This window comes from Schistocerca americana, chromosome 4, assembly GCF_021461395.2.
Source record: "Schistocerca americana isolate TAMUIC-IGC-003095 chromosome 4, iqSchAmer2.1, whole genome shotgun sequence".
In the NCBI taxonomy this organism is placed as follows: domain Eukaryota; kingdom Metazoa; phylum Arthropoda; class Insecta; order Orthoptera; family Acrididae; genus Schistocerca; species Schistocerca americana.
In genome coordinates, this window is record NC_060122.1 from 91472361 (window position 1) to 91492553 (window position 20193).

The following is a 20193-nucleotide window of genomic DNA, read 5'->3' on the forward strand; positions in this document are numbered from 1 at the left end:
AAATTAATTAAAAACACACTAACAAAGATTTCAAGTGGAGAAATATTGACAGGAAGAGAAATGAGAGCAATCGAAGAAGTTGGTATTATGATTAAAATTATGTGACAAAGGAATGGAATTAAAAAATTACATTTCAATCAATCAACTGAACAAAAATGATGATCAACATCATTTTGATAGAGATTTAAAAATAGAAAAAACTTACTGCACCTGACGAGACTCGATCCCATACCCTCCTGCATGTAAAGCTGTTATCCCATCCATTACACCAAGCAACCGACTATGTTTTGTGAATTTTTTAACACAATTATCACACAAAATTCCAAATTTTTATTTCGTCAATTACTCACAAACGAGGGCCCAACAGGAATAATGTGAAGCTGATTTGGTATCTAATCTCCAACAAGAAAGAATTAACTAACTCAAGTAGCTGAGGTCCTGACACCAGAAGACAAAATGTAGATCCCTGGAGTTCCATGAGAACATGGTGCAGCATAAAGGCATAAACATAGATTTCTCACTTTCAATTTCTACTCCACAGAGTTACTGAGGCATGAAAAAAAACTGTTGCTAATTTTCACATATCTTAGTAAGCATAAACATCAGCTATCCTTGTTAAGCACACACTGTTTAAGCCATAGGGCCATTAAAAAGCATGATCCACTGCTAAATTATAGATCTGATTTCACAGCAAATCTCTCTTAAGGTGATAAAATTTTTTGTTAATATTAGAAATAACTTAAGAGAGGAGTTTGTACGCAGTGCAACCATGAGGGAGAAATAACCAGATGTGTCACTCTTACTCACATCCATTATTGTAAGGACTTATTGTTGAAGTACTGTGCATGTATGGGTAGGTGCAAATTCTCAAGCAGTCATGACAGTGAGACATCAGGGTCAATTCAGTAAAAATGTATGCTGAGGGCAGGAATTGTCCGTGAAATATTTATGAGGTCATACACTTTACCAAACGGATTGACAGATGTCTGCTTTATGAATTGGAAAATGTTAACCTTGCAGAAAGACCACAGCAATGGTTTATGCATGGGACATTACCCCATTTTCTACAAATCATGCAACAGCATCTCATACCAATGTTTCATGGGCAATAGATTGGCCAAGGAAGTACTGTAACACAGCCTCACCTTTCACCAGACCTACATTCATTTGAATCTATCTGCAGGGCCATTTAAATACATTGGTAATATCCAACCCACTCACAATGTGTGGACATTACAGGAGCATGTGACACAATCGGAATGGAGTCAGATGTATTTTAAAGAGCATGTGATTCACTGCGAAGAATGCTTGTAGGATGTGTGGTAACCACATTCATCACTGTCTGCAGTGTTTACTTCCACATATCAGACAGATGGGAATGATTGGCCATCTCAACCAGTATTGGGTTCTGAGTATATGATTTTAGGAATTTTCTAGTTTTGACAAATACTACCTTGCACAGGAATTTGAGATACTTTTTATAAGCATCCTGTAGAACTAATGTAGCTTGTAGAGCTTAAAACTTCAGGCATTTATGCAGGATCATGGTAAATAATTTTAACTGTTCTCATAAAAAAGGAATTAAAGTTTCAAAAGTTATGAACATGCCAAGTGCATTTTGTAAGAGAAATGCACACCGTTAAAGATAACACAGGAATGACAGATTAGCTGAAAATGAAGTCTTTTGTATTTTAACCAAAAGAGAATGATTAAGATATGAATAGTATATACTTTTCTCTCTTCCAACAAAATTACAATTGTAGCAAAAATAGATTAACAGAAATAATTCATTGCTAACACACTGACAACTCTAGTAAGGTGTAAAATCTAAATTAACTGTAAAGATGGGGTACAATGATTCTAAGTTTTCTCAAAATGTTCCCCTATTTATCACAAAAGGTCTAAAATCCATCAACAGCAAGATTCACTTAACAACCTCAAAGTACAATGAACTTGTCAGTGTTCCTTTTTTTATTTTGTTATTGTTGTTGTTGTTGGTGGTGGTGGTGGTAGTTTTAATTCTATGGTTTGTAGGACACAGCATGTGTAAGTTAGTTAATAAATAGATATAAATTTGGAACAATGTCTAAATTTACTAAGCATGCTTCTTGGTATAAAGCTGTGGTGCATTAGTGGTGGAGGTGGTGGTATCAAGAGCAGTAAGAGCAGCTAACGAATGAATGAATTTAATTTTACATATTTTCGTAAGATGGGCCTCTTTTTCTCCCTTACAAACTTTACAGTAAAAGCTACTTCATAAAAAACTGCAGGAACTAAAAATACTCAGATAATGAAATTCACAACCAGCTGAAATAACAATAAGTCTGTCTAAACAGAAAGTTCATTGGCCAAAGAGGAGGGTTACACTCAATTTAAGATTATTAGAACATTTTATTCTGAAATTACGACCATAACATTAGAACATGATGGTATTTTATGAAGACAACACCTATGATTTGTCGTATGTCTTTTCTGTGTGTGGAGTTGGTCCAAACAAAGAACACTCGTGTGTGTATGTTACAATGCTGAGTGCTAAAAAATTAGATTATGTTGGCTCTTGATACAAACAAGCCACTGTATAAATTGTAATTTATGCATGTAATTTATAGATCCAACTCGGAAGGTGTCATTCAGTTCATGGATATAAGGCAGTGAAATCAAATCCTTAGAGCACTTGTCACCTGCCGTACTATTTTCAGTTCCATCACACAGAACAATAGTGTAAGTAAGTAGTATTTACTGAAATAATACACAAAAGGCATAAGACATTGGAAAGAAAATACCACAAGTGGCATTCTACAACTTTTAAAAAATTAGCTTCACGGTTTAAGAAGACAAACTGTCCAATTTAGAAGAGATATGATGATGATAAGAAGAAGAAGAAGAAGAAGAAGAAGAGTTTCAAAATTAGAAAACATCCTCAAAATAATGATCATTAAAAATGCCCAGCAGAATACAATTATAAGATGGTCAATATCAGGGTTTTTTCTAGGGGGAATGCAACTATATGCAACCCCTTAAACATCTGAAGACTGTTTAAAAAATTATTGGTACACTTGTATCTAGTTTGTAAAATGTAACTTCTGACTTGAAAGCACATTGACAAGCTGGGGTCAACGTGCTGTTCAGAAAAGCTGGAGCATATTTTGGGTAATCTTTGATTTAAAATCTACCTACAGAATCAATTTCTATTTGGCACTAAGCACCAGATTATTATTTGCTGAACTAAAGCTTTGTAACAGCTGCTTAATTTGAAGAAATTTTACTCGTTTACGCAAAAATAAGTATTTTAGAGCCATACAGTGTTCCTCCTCATCAATCTCTCATAGCACTCAGACCCTGCCTAGCCCACCTTTCCAACTTGTCCCATCCCCTAAAACACCTTGCAACATTCCATTACATCCACAGCCAAAACTATCCCAGAACACTTATTAACATTCCACCAAAATTCTCAGCCCCCAGAAGTTTCAGCCCTATCGAAAGGCCTCCCTTCAGCCCTACACCTAAATCTAACCATGTTGACCTGGCCACCTGGAAATAACTTAACCTGTAGCAACAAGAACTCCCTTGCCCAGTATGTTGAAGGTCTCACAAAGGCCTTCACAGATGGGACTATCCTCCAGACCTAGTGTGCAAACAAATTTCCCATGCCATATCCCTACACATCACCAATCCTCCCACTACCCCGAAGTATCAGCTACAAAGGAGTGCCCCCCTTCATCACCCAGTACCACCCTGAACTGGCACAACTGAACCACATCCTTTGCCAGGGCTTTGATTATCTATCATCAGGCCCTGAAATGAAGGCCGTCAAGCCAAATATCCTTACTACAGCTGTTAAAGTAGAGTGTGTCACTCACCAACCTCCACAACATCGTAGTGCCCATCCTGTGCTATTCCCAAACCCAGCCCCTTGCCACAGGATAGTATCTCTGACAAAGAACCAGGAGCAAGACCACCTCAGCCCACCCGATCAGGCACTTCCTATTTCAGTAGAGTCAAAGACTTATTGTACCCCCCATCAGAGACCGGGACACCTGTGTGAGCCGTCATGTCATCAGCTCAGCTACAATCATTGTGCAACTTTTGACATTGGTATGACCACCAATCAGCTGTCTACCAGGATAAATGGCCACTGCCCAATGTGGCCACACCAAACTATGGCCAACAGCGAAGTGGACCACCCTCTGGCATAACATGCAGCTGGACATAATCAGCTTGATTTCAATGACTGCTTCACAACTACAACATATTCTCTGCTCCTGATGTCATCCCAGGGGCCTCAACCTACAGTATCCTTGTTTTTTTTTTTTTTTTTTTTTTTTTTTTTTTTGTGGTTTTCGGGCGCACAACTTCAATGGTCATTAGCGCCCTGACTACTCTAAGAATGCACCGCGAGGCACAAGTTGACAACAACAACTAAAAGGGAAAACACAATAAAAGACAGACTGACAGGCATAGGATTAAAAAACATCATCAAATGTCCTTAGCGAGGTGTGTCAAATTGATAAAACAAAGAACACGAGCAGCTGCTCGTGGGTCATCCGCTAAAATGGCATCGAAAGTATTAGGCAGGTTAAGATCGAGGCGCAGTGTGTTAAGATCAGGACAGGACATTAAAATGTGTCTAACCGTCAGCAAGTGCCCACATGGGCAGAACGGCGCCGGCGCAGCCGTCAGCAGATGGCGATGGCTGAACCGGCAGTGTCCAATTCTTAACCTTGCTAAAACGACCTCCTCCCGCCGAGAAGGGCGTGAGGAGGACGTCCAAGCCACGGGAAGAGGTTTTAAGGCCCGAAGCTTGTTGTCGGTAAGTGCAGCCCAATCGGCATGCCACAGCGACACAACGCGCCGACAAATGACCCTGCTAAAATCGGACGAAGGGACACAACAAGAAGCTGTCCGAGGCTGGAGGACCGCAGCCTTGGCCGCGGCATCTGCAGCTTCGTTCCCAGGGATACCGACATGGCCAGGAACCCACATAAAGCTAACCGGCGTACCGACGTCCACCAGCTGCTGAAGAGAGCGTTGGATCCGGTGTACGAAAGGGTGAACCGGGTACGGATCACTGAGGCTCTGGATGGCGCTCAGGGAATCTGAGCAGATGACATAAGCAGAATGTCGGTGGCGGCAGATGTAAAGAACAGCCTGGTAGAGGGCAAAGAGCTCAGCTGTGAAGACCGAACAATGGCCATGGAGCCGGTATTGGAAACTTTGTGCCCCGACAATAAAGGAACACCCGACCCCGTCATTGGTCTTAGAGCCATCTGTATAAATGAAAGTCATGTTGTTGAACTTCGAACGAAGTTCCAAAAAACGGGAGTGGTAGACCGAACCGGGGGTGACCTCTTTTGGGAGCGAGCTGAGGTCGAGGTGAATGCGGACCTGAGCCTGGAGCCAAGGTGGCGTGCGGCTCTCGCCCACTCGAAAGGTTGCAGGGAGTGAAAAATGAAGGTGTTGAAGGAGGCGACGAAAGCGAACTCCAGGGGGTAGCAAGGCAGAGACATACAACCCGTATTGAAGGTCAAGAGAGTCGTCAAAAAAGGAACGATAAGACGGATGGTCGGGCATTGACAGTAGCCGACAGGCATACCGACAAAGCAGTATATTGCGCCGGTAGGTGAGTGGCAATTCGCCAGCGTCAGCATGAAGACTCTCTACGGGACTGGTATAAAATGCTCCGATCGCAAGTCGTAAACCCCGATGTTGTATGGAGTTGAGGCGGCGTAAGATGGATGGCCGTGCAGAGGAGTATACGAAGCTCCCATAATCCAGCTTGGAGCGGACGATCGACCGATATAGACGAAGTAGGACGGTTCGATCCGCTCCCCACGACATACCACTGAGAACACGGAGGACATTTAAAGAACGGGTACAACGGGCGGCCAAATATGACACATGTGGAGACCAGCTAAGTTTCCTGTCAAAGGTAAGGCCTAAAAATTTGATTGTCTCCACGAGTGGGAGAGCAACGGGACCGAGTCGTAAGGACGGTGGGAGAAACTCTTTGTAGCGCCAGAAGTTAATACAGACCGTCTTCTCGGCAGAAAAACGGAAGCCATTGGCGACACTCCAGGAGTAAAGACGGTCAAGAGAACGCTGAAGACAGCGCTCCAGGACACGTGCACACTGCGCGCTGCAATAGATGGTAAAATCGTCCACGAAAAGGGAGCCTGATACATCAGCTGGGAGGCAATCCATTATTGGATTGATCGCGATGGCGAAGAGAGCGACGCTCAAAACTGAGCCCTGTGGCACCCCATTCTCCTGGCGAAAGGTATCGGACAGGACAGAACCCACACGTACCCGAAACTGTCGATCCATTAAAAAGGAATGAATAAAAAGAGGGAGGCGACCGCGAAAGCCCCATGTATGCATGGTGCGGAGAATGCCCGCCCTCCAACAGGTGTCGTAAGCCTTCTCCAAATAAAAGAACACAGCCGCGGTCGGGCGCTTCCGCAAGAAGTTATTCATAATGAAGGTCGACAAGGTAACCAGATGGTCAACAGCAGAGCGGCGCCTTCGAAATCCACATTGTACATTGGTAAGTAGGCGTCGAGACTCGAGCAGCCAAACCAATCGAGAGTTAACCATTCGCTCCATCACTTTACAGACACAGCTGGTAAGCGAGATAGGTCGATAACTGGAAGGCAAGTGCTTGTCCTTCCCCGGCTTAGGAATCGGGACAACAATAGACTCGCGCCAGCATGCGGGAACATGTCCCTCAATCCAGATGCGATTGTATGTACGAAGAAGAAAACCTTTACCCGCAGGAGAAAGGTTCTTCAGCATCTGAATATGAATAGAATCAGGCCCTGGAGCGGAGGACCGTGATCGGCCAAGTGCGGTTTCGAGTTCCCGCATGGTGAATGGGGCATTATAACTTTCACAATTCGAGGAGCGGAAGTCAGGTGGCCTAGCCTCCTCTGCCTGTTTGCGGGGGAGGAAGGCAGGGTGGTAATGAGCGGAGCTCGAAACCTCGGCGAAAAAGCGGCCGAAGGCATTGGAGACAGCCTCAGGGGCCACAAGGACTTCATTCGCGACCTTCAAGCCAGAAACTGGGGAGTGGACCTTAGTGCCAGATAGCCGGCGCAGGCTACCCCAGACAACAGAAGAAGGGGTAGAACTGTTGAAGGTGCTTGTGAAAGCAGCCCAGCTGGCTTTCTTGCTTTCTTTAATAATACGACGACACTGAGCACGTAATCGTTTATAATTAATACAATTCGCCACTGTAGGGTGGCGCTTAAAGGTGCGTAAAGCACGTCGACGAGCACGTAAAGCATCTCTACATGCTGCGGTCCACCAGGGGACCGGTACGCGACGTGGAGAAGAAGTAGGGTGAGGGATGGAATATTCAGCAGCAGCGAGAATGACTTCCGTGAGGTGTGCGACCTGACGATCGCAGCTTGTGAAGGTTTGATCCTGAAAGGTAGCCCTGGAAGAGAAGAGCTCCCAGTCTGCCTTGGAGATGGTCCAACGAGAGGAGCACGGAGAGGGAGTATGCTGCAGGAGATGGATAACACACGGGAAATGGTCGCTCGAATATGTATCAGAAAGTGCATACCACTCAAACCGGCGTGCAAGTTGGGGAGTACATATAGAGAGGTCTAAATGGGAATAGGTGTGAGATGTGTCCGAAAGAAAAGTAGGGGCGCCAGTATTGAGGCAGACAAGATCGAGCTGGTTGAAAAGGTCTGCTAACAAGGAGCCCCTCGGGCAGGATGCTGGAGAGCCCCAAAGGGGATGGTGGGCATTGAAGTCTCCAGTTAACAAAAATGGTGCAGGTAGCTGAGCAATAAGTTGCATCACGTCTGCCCTGGTAACGGCAGATGACGATGGAGTGTAAACGGTACAAAAGGAAAACGTAAAAGTGGGGAGAGTAATGCGGATGGCAACTGCCTGCAGGCCGGTGTGCAACGTGATGGGATCGTAGTAAATATCATCCCGGACCAGCAACATAACCCCTCCATGAGCTGGGATACCTACCACAGGGGGTAGGTCAAAACGCACAGAGGTGTAGTGTGCCAAGGCAATTTGATCGCATGGGCGTAGCTTCGTTTCCTGGAGGGCTACGACAAGCGGACGGTGCAAGCGGAGCAGTAACTTCAAGTCCTCTCGGTTGGAGCGAATGCTGCGAATATTCCAGTGAATAAGTGCCATCGTAAGAAAAGAAAGATGAGAGAAGTGGTCACCTCGAAGGCCGCTTAGGGCCTGGCTTCGAGCGAGCACTGCCGCCGCTATCAGTAGGCGGACAGTCATCGTCCATTGGGTCTATAGGGTCATCGGCCATCTCGGGAGGATGGCCGGGAGGGGGAGCTTCCTCCGCCAGTGAACGGCCAGATGTACGGCGACCAGCGGTGCGGCCAGGCGAAACGGATGACGGCCTGGGGCGGCAGCCGCTGGGTGGCGCAAGAGAAGAAATGCGCCGTGGCGGGGAAGGAGAACTGTGCTTCCTATGCGCCTTTTTGGAAGGACGTGTAGTGGAAGTACCGGTCGAAGGCTGTGAGGTCGAGGTACGGAGGAAGTCTGCACGGGATGGTTCCTTCTTGAAGGCCCGTGCATCTGACTTCGGTGTCTTCGTTTTAGCAGAAGCTGAAGAAGGTGCTCGTGTCTGTGGGGTGATGGGAGGAAGAGGAGACGTCGACCGCGCGATCTTAGCACTGGCCGAACGGACGACCATGGTGCTGAAGGTCAGATCGCATGTCTGGGTTGCTACCTCCCGGGTAGTCCGAGGAGAGGCGAGGACAGTACTGTATTTCCCCGCTGGGAGCAGCGTGGGCTTCCTACTAGCCAATAGCTTGCGAGCAGCCGAGGTGGACACTTTCTCTTTGACCCGAATTTCCTGGATACAGCGTTCTTCCTTATAGACAGGACAGTCGCGGGAGGATGCTGCATGGTCACCCTGACAGTTCACACAACGAGGAGACGGAGGTGGACAGTCACCCTCATGGGCATCCCTGCCACAGGTGACACATTTAGCCGCATTGGAACAAGACTGTCGAGTGTGATTGAAACGCTGACACTGGTAGCAGCGCGTAGGTGTCGGGATATAGGGGCGAACAGAAATAACCTCGTAGCCCGCCTTGATGCGCGATGGCAGCTTAACACTATCGAAGGTCAAGAAAATTGTCCAGGTCGGTACAAGGTCATTGTTGACCTTTTTCATGACCCTATGGACAGCCGTCACGCCCTGCTCAGCGAGGAAAGATTGAATCTCCTCGTCAGTCAATCCGTCGAGGGAGTCAGTATAGACCACACCACGAGACGAATTCAAAGTTCGGTGGGCCTCCACCCGGACAGGGAACGTATACAGGAGGGTGGCCCGAAGCAGTTTTTGTGCCTGAAAGGCATTCTCAGTTTCCAGTAATAAGGTGCCGTTACGCAACCTGGTACAGGATTTGACAGATCCGGCTATGGCATCTACGCCCTTCTGAATAACGAAAGGGTTGACAGAGGAAAAATCCTTTCCGTCCTCAGTTCGAGAAACTACGAGGAACTGTGGGGCAGGCGGTAGTACTTTTGTTACTGTTGGCTGGTCACGTTTCCGTTTTTGGGTCGAAGTCGAAAGAGATGGAGTAGAATCCATTGCGGAGGAATCCCCCATGATTGCCAGCGTCTCCGATGGCGCGCTCCTTCCTTGTGGGGACCCTCTCAGAGGGCACTCCCGCCTTAGGTGAATGTTTACACCTCAGGTCACACCTCCCGAGAAACAGACGGAGGGACCAATCGGCATGGTCAGAAGGTATCAGCTCAGGCAATCACCCCTCCCCGGGCCTGGCCTTTACCAGGGGGTACGCGCGTGCCTTACATGTCTACCCAGGGCGGGGACTTACGCGTTACCCCGTCACCGGCTACGCGTGCGAATGCGTGGGTCGGCCTTCAGACACGCACAGGGAGGAAGGAAGAAGAGGAAAAACAAGAGAGAGAGGGAGAAAGAGGACAGACTGTCTCAAACGCCGAGGCGGAGACCAGAGAAGGCAAGGAGAAGAAGGCAATGAGAAAGCAAGGGGAAGAAGGCAATAAGAAGGCAAGGAGAAGAAGGCAATGAGAAGGCAAGGAGAAAAAGGCAATGAGAAGGCAAGGAGAAAAAGGCAATGAGAAGGCAAGGAGAAAAAGGCAATGAGAAGGCAAGGAGAAGGCAAGGGAAAGAGTAAGGAAGACAGTGAGGTGGAGAAGAGCAAAGAAAGGAACCAACAAAAGGAAGGAAGAAACGAGAAGTGAAAAAACCAAAAGGACCACGATGATAGGTCGTGGAACCGTCCGTCTCCGGACGCAGGCGCGAACTACCCCCGTGAGGGGGATGGACTCCTTTTAGTCGCCTCTTACGACAGGCAGGAATACCGCGGGCCTATTCTAATCCCCGGACCCGCAGGGGGGACAGTATCCTTGTGTCCCCACACCCTTCACCTAACAGTTTCCACCCCTTCTGTCCAATCAACACCCTCTAATTCACATCCCCTCACCCTCATTGTGTTCCACACTCTGCCAACACACACACACACACACACACACACACACACACACACACACACCAGTTTCTTTACCCTTCTTTGCTCCTCCCCTTTTCTGCTCCACATCCATCCACTTCCTCCCTCCCCCACAGCCTCCTGCCACTGTACCTGGCAGCCTTCTCCTACCACCAAGCCCCTGCACACACTGCCAGACAATGCTGACTCCACTCCTCCACCCATACCCTGCTATCCCTCCCCCTTCCCTGCCCCACTCTAAATTGCTTCTTCTGCTTGACGTGATACAGTTGCATTGTGGCCAGAGCAACTGGAGATAGTGGTCATGTGGGCCTGATGTGCAGTTGGTAGCGTGAATTGTGTGTGTGTGTGCGTGTGTGTGTGTGTGTGTGTGTGTGTGTGTGTGTGTTTCCCCCCTTTTCTGAAGAAGGCTTTGGCTGACAGATCAATGGGTAACAGTCTTTTCATTGTGCCTATCTGCAACTCAATTTGTCATTTTTACTTCCAGTAGCAATCTATCATTCATTTTCATAATATTATTCAATGAAAGTGTTAGATTGTGTTGGTAATCTGCACAGCTGAATGGACATTAACTGATGGTCCATACTCCAATAATCATGAAAAAGGAATTTTCGATCTTACAAGCACAAAGGCTTGTGTTGGATGGTGATTTAGGCTGTTATTTTGACTGTGTGGTTAGTTTTGAAGGATGAAGATGATAATGAACCATTTTACATCCAACCTAGCAGTGTAACAGCTGAAAGTTATTGATTCAAAAGTAAACAATGATGGGGAAATGGGATCGTTGCTGTGTGGTGATGCAAAAGAAGATGACAACAAGGAGCTTTCAACTGCTTGTAGCAGTGGGACGGAGGATATTCCCAAATGCTGGGATTTGGAGAAAGAACAGAAATTTTGCAGTAAGTAGGAATGGTTGGTGGTAAAAAATAAAAGACTTGGCTGCAAAATTTTTAAAGAGATTGGCAACTTGGGAACTGAAAGCACATCATGAGGGATGATTATTTCACAGCAGTGGATTTCAGTTTCTATTTGTGGAATTGGTGGAGCTGGAAAGAAATCTCAGCAAATGCTTTTTCTCTGCAAGAAAATACTGATACATAAAGACAATTCCACTCATCAGCATGCAGTTAAAACACTAAAAACTACAAAACTGAGAACTTTGGAAACATCATGTACTAATGCTTTTGAAAAGGAAAAGGAGGTAACTGACAATGTATTTTGAACAAATAAATAAGTCAACAAAAATCAAGCCTTCCACAATTTTGAAACAAACTGACATGTGGAAGTTTAATGGTTTCAATATGGCCTGCATTCTTCATTCAATTAAAGCAGTTCATAAATAATTGCTTCTGATGTTGGAATAGAAATGGGGAACAAGGTAGCAAAAATTATAGTGCATGGGAACAGTAAAACTGACCTCATAGTACCACACTCAGTCAGCTGTCATCACAGATAAAGTATCTGAGGATAAAACTTCCATATATTGATCAACCAGCCAAAAAATTTTTTGGGAGTTACTGAATGGCAAGATGTCACTGCTGAAGACACATGTAGTAACTGATGACTTATTAGTGAGCACTGGGGTTCAATGATGGGGTTATGAAACAATCTTTTTACAGTCTGAACTGATAAGGCTTGAGTACTGCAAGCAAAGACTAAGGGTGTAATTCCTTAAGGATTCTAGATAAAGATGCTTCTAACTTAAAGAGCAGCCTCAGTCATGTGGGAAAATGTTGAAGTTTCAATGACACATTTCAAAACTGCCAAAGATGATGCCAAGAGATAAAAACTGAGCAAGTCATGAATGGAGAACAACTTAAACACATAACCCATGTCAACTTTATAGTAAACCTCACACTGATGTGTGATACCCTTCAACAGTTGGCAGAACTTAGCGTGCTGACTTGCAAGCTCATGCATTACATTTTATTTGGCCCATTAGGAGATACACCAGAAAATTAAGGTATTTCTGAAAGTAAGACAAAACATGGCCCACACTATACTGGAGCCTTGGAAGCAGAAACACTTTAACAGTGTGAATCTCAAAAGGAACAAGAAATAAAGGGAATCATGTTGATGCTGTGAAGTTCTGCAAGTGCCTGGACAGGCATATGGAGAATCACCTTTTAATGTCAAAAGACACTGGAATCCCACAATTGGCTACAGTTTTGCACACAACCACTTGGCCATAAATACATGATGTAACTTATGGAGAAGCAGAAATAAGAAACTTGTGTACATGTTTTAAGCTTCATGAAAGACTAATCTTAAGAGATTTTCATGAATATCTTGCTCAGAAGAAATGCCCAATGTCTGTCCTGCCCCTTTTAACACTATGGGCAGTATCCCAATTTCAATGTGAATGTGAAACAGGCTCCTCATAAATGAACTTGATCAAGACTCGAACAAGATCATCATTGCATCTAAATAGAATAGAACATCTTATTTTCATGAAGTTCGTTGGTCCTCCACTAAGAAGTTTCAAACCTGATGACCACGTGAATTCATGGTTTCAGAAAGGAAGATATCTGGTGCCTGACACGAAAAACAAGGAGAAGCATGAAGACGTCAGTGATCAGCCTCTCTTTTACCAATGTGGGATTTACTTTAAGCAGATCAGCAAAATAAGACGCTGCCACTGTGCTTATATTTGTGTGTTCACTTATTTTTTTAAGATGTAAAATGATTAGAAATTCTGAGTGCAGTTGACCACAAATAAATTAACCCAATGCAAATTTTCATTTAACTGAATTTAAGAACCCTCAATTACACCCAAATAATTTCTGTGCCACTGACCTCTGATAACAATGAACCCCAGACATCTCAATCATGGCCTATTAGTTTGTAACAGTACTGCTATGTCTTCGTTTAGTTCCATGTGAAGCATTGCCGGACTCTGCATAATGGAAGAAAATTGTAAGATTGTGATGTTTTGTCGACTGCAACTGAGGGTAGCGCTTAAAAAAGTTTTAAAAAGAAGGCACTGGATAAGATTAACACTTACAAGAGCATGGGGAACAACCTATTCAAAAAGGTGTCTGATGAAACCAAACACAGGGATTCATAATATGTTGGACTGGGAGAACAGCAATGGGAATAAATAAAATCTCATTTTAAAAAAACAAGCATTTACGAAGTCTAAACACTAAAGTGAAGCTACTACAGAAACTTATGTTCAGCCATTATACATTCTAAGAGGGGGAGGAAAGATGCATCATGAAGGAATTACCCGCGGATGGTAATTTGTAGACACGATTTACAAGTATATACAACCAAATTACTATAATGTCAGAAAAAAATGGTTGATTTATTCAGGAGAAAGAGCTTCACAAATTGATAAACCCAATAAAGCGTTGATCCACTTCTAACCCCTATGCAAGAAGTTATTTGGCTTGCCATCAACCGATAAAAGTTGTTAGATGTCTACATGGGAGATTCTGCCCAATTGGTGCGACAGTGTCAAATTCCTCATCTGGTTGGGCGGCACTCCCCCAGAGTGCTTCATTTTTTTTCAATTTGAGAGACATCTGGTGGCTTGCTGACCAAAGTAAGGTTTGGCAATCATGTAGAAACTCTCGCTGTATGTGGGCAGGCACTATCTTGCTGAAATATGAGCCCAGGATGGCTTGCCATAAAGGGCAACAAAATGGGGCATGGAAGATCGTCTATGTACCGCTGTGCCTAAGGGTGTTGTGGATGACAACCAAATGGGTCCTGTTACAAAATGAAATGGCACCCCAAACCAGTTGTCGCGCCGTATGGCAGGCGGCAGTCAGTTCAGTATTCCACTGCTGACTGGGTCATCTCCTCATTGGTCATTGGGGCCTCTCAAATCTCACTGCCTAGAGTAGAATTGTCTTCAGTGCTGAGTCCACTTCAACTGAGCCCCAATGACCAATGAAGACTTTTCTGGAGACATCCCTGACAGCGGTGATATTCCAACCAAACTGTTACCCACTACATGGCATGTTAACCAAGGTAGATGGGATGGGGTGCTATACCATTTCATAACAGGACCCCTTTTATTGTCATCCACAGCACCCTTACAGCACAGCTGTATGTTTACTATATTCTATGTTCCATTTTGTTGCCCTTCAAGGTATGGCATCCTGGGCTTACATTTCTGCAAGACAATGCTCATCCACACATGGTGATAGTTTCTACCGCTTCTCATCTCCTACCATGGTCAGCAAGGTGACCACATCTCTCCCCAAGTGAGAATTTTTAGAGTGTTATGAGCACAGCCCATCAACCAGCTCAGTATTTTGATGATTTGATGTGTCAATTGGACGGAGTTTAGCATGATATCCCTCAGTAGGGCATCCAACAACTCTATCAACCAATGCCAAACTGAATAATTGCTTGCACAATTGCAAGGGGTGGACCAAAACATTACTGACTTGTCAATTTGTGAAGCTCTTTCTCTTGAATAAATCATCCAATTATTCTTAAACTGAATCTTTTTTGTGCTGTACATGTACATCATCACTACCAATCGCCATCCCACTTTAGTGTTTAGACTTCGTAAATGCTTGTTTTTTTAAAATGAGATTTTATTTATTCCCATTGCTGTTCTCCCAGTCCAACATATTATGAATCCCTGTGTTTGGTTTCATCAGACACCTTTTTGAATAGGTTGTTCCCCATGCTCTTGTAAGTGTTAATCTTATCCAGTGCCTTCTTTCTAAAACTTTTTTAAGCGCTACCCTCAGTTGCAGTCGACAAAACATCACAGTCTTACAATTTTCTTCCATTATGCAGAGTCCGGCAATGCTTCATGGTGGGTTTTTTGTTTTAAATCTTGGAGCATATTTCATAATAATGAAAATTCCAGTACTAACTCGGATAGGAATATGATTCAGACTATTCCTGAAGAGAACAACATCATGAACTACTTCTATTAAGTACAACAGCCAGTATTTTATTTTAACTGAAGACTAATGGATGTACCACAGCCTGATAGTCCGACATAATACGCAAGACATTCTATGCAGTAGGGGTGTTAAACTGAATACTTTGAGATAAGGAGTCAGTGTTTGGAAATTAATATTTTAGGTAGTAGGATATCTTGAAGGAGCAATGCGGGGGAAGCACATGTTTGTAAACTGCTTGTGTTTTGTTACAAACAGCAGCCTGTTTCATCAGCATTTGTGGCACCACCTCAAAAGACAATATTCATTCATATGTGATATGTTCACAGTGGAGACCACCATTGTTTACAGTTCGTTACCAATTCTCAAAGACAGAGTGTTACTCATAATATGAACTTGCAGCCATATATTCATTCCTTCATTCATTTGCGGTGCATCACGATGTTCAAATGGCTCTGAGCACTATGGGATTTAACATCTGAGGTCATCAGTCCTATCACAATGCAGTACCCAGAAATCCAAGCAAATGTCCAGAGAAACATTTCACAACTGGAACCTAATTGGAACATATTTATCACCAAGAGTAGAAAATTCTGAGAAACTGAGTAGTTCAAGCCACAGAACTGACTGAAGTTCTCAACAAACAACTATTCAAGTAGCACAACTCAAGGAGATTTATTGATGAGCAACATGCCTGTGAAATGGATACTCTGCAGAATGCAGCATGGAGAATACTGATTCAGCAGAAATTAAACATGTATCACAATCATGTGCAACACAATGGGGCCTAATGACTTCAAAGCTGGAGTTTAGTTTTGTCACAAGATTGGACAGCACGGCAAAAACTTTTTGAACTTTCTACAGTATGGATGGGACCATGTTCACCATGATGGGTGGCATTTCAACTGCCTCAGTAACTATGCCTAGAGTGATGAAAATTCAGATGCTCTTCTCATATTATCAGTACCAATTCTCTATCAGCTTGTGGGCTCAAACTGCACAAGATTAACAAAAAGACCTCATTTGTTGCCATCTCAATTTTATGATACATATTACTAGGAATTAAAGTGATATGTGCTGCCTTATTTGTTAGACACTGTTTCTGTTTGTTGTCTGCGAGAGATTATGGTTTCAACACAACAGTGCACTGCACCATTTTGATGTTAATGTCTGTGGGTACCTGAATAAAAGATACCCTTATTGTTCGATTGCTATAGGTGGTCGTATCTCAAGGGAAACATGACTGCCGAATTTCAGTACTGTATGTTTTCTCTCGCACGGTTGCACGAAACCCAATAAACTCTGAAGAGAGTGTTTTGGAGGGTTTAGCAGCTTATCTCACTGTACAGCAGTTAACAGGAATATTCGAGAGAATGTGGCAACATTTTATGTGCCACCACAATGATTACATGAAGACAACTAGTAGTCACTTTGAAAAGCAGTTATTTATGTGAACAAAAAACTTACTAACTCCCTTGTCTCAAACACCTCAATTCAAGATCCTTTACCTTGTGCATAACTTTGACCGTGAAGGTTTGATACGCACTATACAAGACAAACCCAGTAAGAAAAACACAAAAGCCCAACAGGCCAAAACTATAGAAATGGAGAATCCAGTTTTAAGTTGCTCTTGAAACCATCAGCTGGGAGAAACTGTATAGCCTATTGGGAAGAAGCATTCTACAGCTCTTACCTTTTCACCAACAGAAACACTAATTTCAGCTACCTTCTGAGATGCAATCCCTCCAATCTTGATGGCTCCCTCCGTTGCTTTACTTGCAATCTTGCTTGCAGAAGATGAAAATACTGACCATCCCTATTAAATGAAATGTACAGCAGCAGATTAGTGGGGCACATTTCAGCACTTTTTATCTTTACAGTTGATGACAGTTATGTTATTAAAATTATAATTTTCCTAATCCACTACACGAGGGAGTGGGCGGGAGAGAGAGAGAGAGAGAGAGAGAGAGAGAGAGAGAGAGAGAGAGAGAGAGAGAGAGAGAGAAGGGGGGGAGAGTGGGGGGAGGGAGGGAGGGAGGGAGGGAGGGTGGCTCAGATGACACACACAACACACACTACACACACAATATTCACCATGCTTGAAAAAAAATGTGTGATGGTCCTTCACAATATCTTTCATTTTGGGACAATATTTTAGCTCATACTTATTTCTGTGAAACAATTATGTATGTTAATCCTTTACCTCTAGATGGTGTACCATCTTTGAATTATAAACTTTCAGTTGTGGTCATTTTTAGCCCATAATACATTTATATGCAATTAACATTAGGCCATCTTCTATCTGAAATGTAATACATATGTGCCACTTCACGATGAGCATGACAATGAGCATGACAATGAGCACAGCTTGAAACAAGCAGTGAAAATAAAGATTAAAAATCTAGTATCAATGGCGTCTTAGTTGACAGCATGTGGTGCAATGCACCCAGTTATGCAAGAGATGGCAATTTTAAACCTCGTGCCAGCACGCTGTCGGAGAGCACGCTCTTGTTGTTCACTGTCTCCAACGGGTGAGCACAATGCATATATACCACTAGATAATGATGAATTCACATGACCTCACTGCCGATGACTGACTGACTGGTACGTCTTTTTGAGCAACCACACACTGAGCCTTGTCCCAGATTCATAGAATCTACAGACGTGTTGATCTTAGTACAGGCAACTGCAGTTAGGACATAAAATGGACATAGCATGACGAAATGAAGCATTACTACATGTCAGTGACTTATTGGATTGTATCAGCATTCAAGACTCTCTAATTCTGTCAAGGACATTACTCACATTGCTTATAGCAAAGAACCACAAAAAGGACCTACAGCAATACAAAAGTTGTATGTTGTTATTGTGCTATATGTTGTAGACGTCTGATTGTCTTCATTGGACACCTCAATTAACAACATATCAGACATCCACTAGTGACGAGTCTAGTGCTTAAATTTGGTACTTGTCGGAAAGTCATACGTATTTACATAATTTTTGTATGTATCATATTTTGCAGTGTAACAAATTACCTCCTTGCACACTGCTATTGGCAGATTGATTGACACAAGTCCAGCACACAACAATGACTGAAACCAAGAATGCCAGTGGCCAGGTGCCACCTTCTCCATTTCGCTCTTTTGATGCAAAACAACAGGAATGGGTGGAGTACCGCCTGCAGTTCGGGCAGCATTTCAATCATACAACATATCAGATGAATCACGATGCTCTTTCTTTTTGGAAAGGAGTGTATATTTTAAGGTTCTGTATGAAGTGGTTTCCTCAGAACCTATGAAAACAATGTTAGAAAACTCAAAGACTTCAATACTCAAATTCATGTAGGTACTGCCAGTTTCAAATTTTTTCATTACAACTAATCTTAAAAGGAATGGGTTGCTGAACTCAAGAGCATGGCTAGGAAATGAATTTAACAGCCCTTGTGGAACCTTATTAAAAGACAAAATGCTTCCCACTGCCATTATTTAAAACACAGAATATGGACTGTGATTCTAAAGCATCATGACATTGCTCTCACAAGTGTGCTTAAAGTAATTGAAGCTCAGGAAGTGCAAGTCTTGACTAAACTCGACTTTAATGTGATATCTACTGCAATGTTGATTGTGGACTGTTCAAAACAGCCCCAGTCTCTCAAAGCCAACACAGGCAACAGCATAAACACAAATTTGGTGTCTCATTTTCAAGTTTTAGCCTACACAAAACTAGTGTAATTCATTTTTAAATATTGAAATTGAATATTTGGAACACATCATTGGCACCCACGGTGCTCGTAAGCATTCAGAGGCAATACCGATATTATCTTCTCCTACAAATACACGAGAACACCAAGCTGTTCTCAGCAAAGTGACATGCAACATCAAATTCATTCCAAAGAATTGTGCACGCGGCCACTCCTTTGCACTGTCTCTGGTGTAAAGATATTGCTTTTAATTGGACTGGAGAATGCAAACAGTCTTTTCAGAAACTGAAGCAAGCATTTCTTAGTTCTCCATGTCTTATGCACTTTGATTTGAAAAAACCAATAGTGTTTGCAATTGATGCATTGGGGAGGGGGGGCAGTTTTGGCTCACGCAGTTGCCAAATGGAACACATTCAGATTTAAGATGTTGAACAATGCCCAAGTCAACTAGTCAGCTGGAAAAGAAAGCTTTAGCCATAATTTACGGTGTCACAAAATTTCATAAATATCTGCAAGGTAGAAAATTTTTTCTTGTGATTGACCATAAGGCTGATTGTTCTTTTTTATCCAGCAAAAGGTGTCCATGACCATACAGCACAGGGGCTCCAAAGTCTATCAGTACAACTCTCCAATTATCAATATGAAACTCTTGATCACCCCATGGCACAGCTTGCAAAAGCAGACATACTGTCTCACCTATGGGAATGATCTGGGTTTTGATACATCAAAAGTTTCATGCCTTCAAATTAATTATTCTGATACCAAAGCACTGAAGCCTTTCCAACCGATTCTTGGCAGATCGTACATGCTACCGAACACAACAAACACTATGATTGCTCATTTGGCTCGGTTGACCTCAATCTGATTAGAATGCATGCAACAAACAACTGTCTCAGACAATGGCCCGCAATCTTCTTAGTTGGAGTTTCAACAACCTTTGCCACGGAAATGGAATTCAACATATCTGAATGGCACCATTCTCTCCACAATCTAACAGTGATGCCGAATGAACATTTGCAATTTCAAGGCTCAGATGTCCAAAATTCATGCTTCGCACTTGAGGCAAAATCTTTTTTTGTTTCCAAGCACCTACCACATGGTGCCTGCTCAAGACACTTTACCAGCAGAACTCTTA

General features: G+C 43.4%; 1 protein-coding gene across 3 annotated transcripts in view; it reads right to left on the reverse strand.

Moving 5' to 3' along the window:
* LOC124612329 (ADP-ribosylation factor GTPase-activating protein 1) overlaps positions 1-20193 on the reverse strand; it is an 85796-nt gene that overhangs the window by 21706 nt on the left and 43897 nt on the right. For 2 of the 3 annotated variants that reach the window (XM_047140470.1, XM_047140469.1), the window contains exon 6: positions 17085-17174. In XM_047140470.1, coding sequence (XP_046996426.1) covers positions 17085-17174 — 90 coding nt within the window. Of the gene's footprint in view, positions 1-17051; positions 17175-20193 lie in introns of all 3 variants that reach the window. The other variant, XM_047140468.1, reaches the window with a different exon arrangement.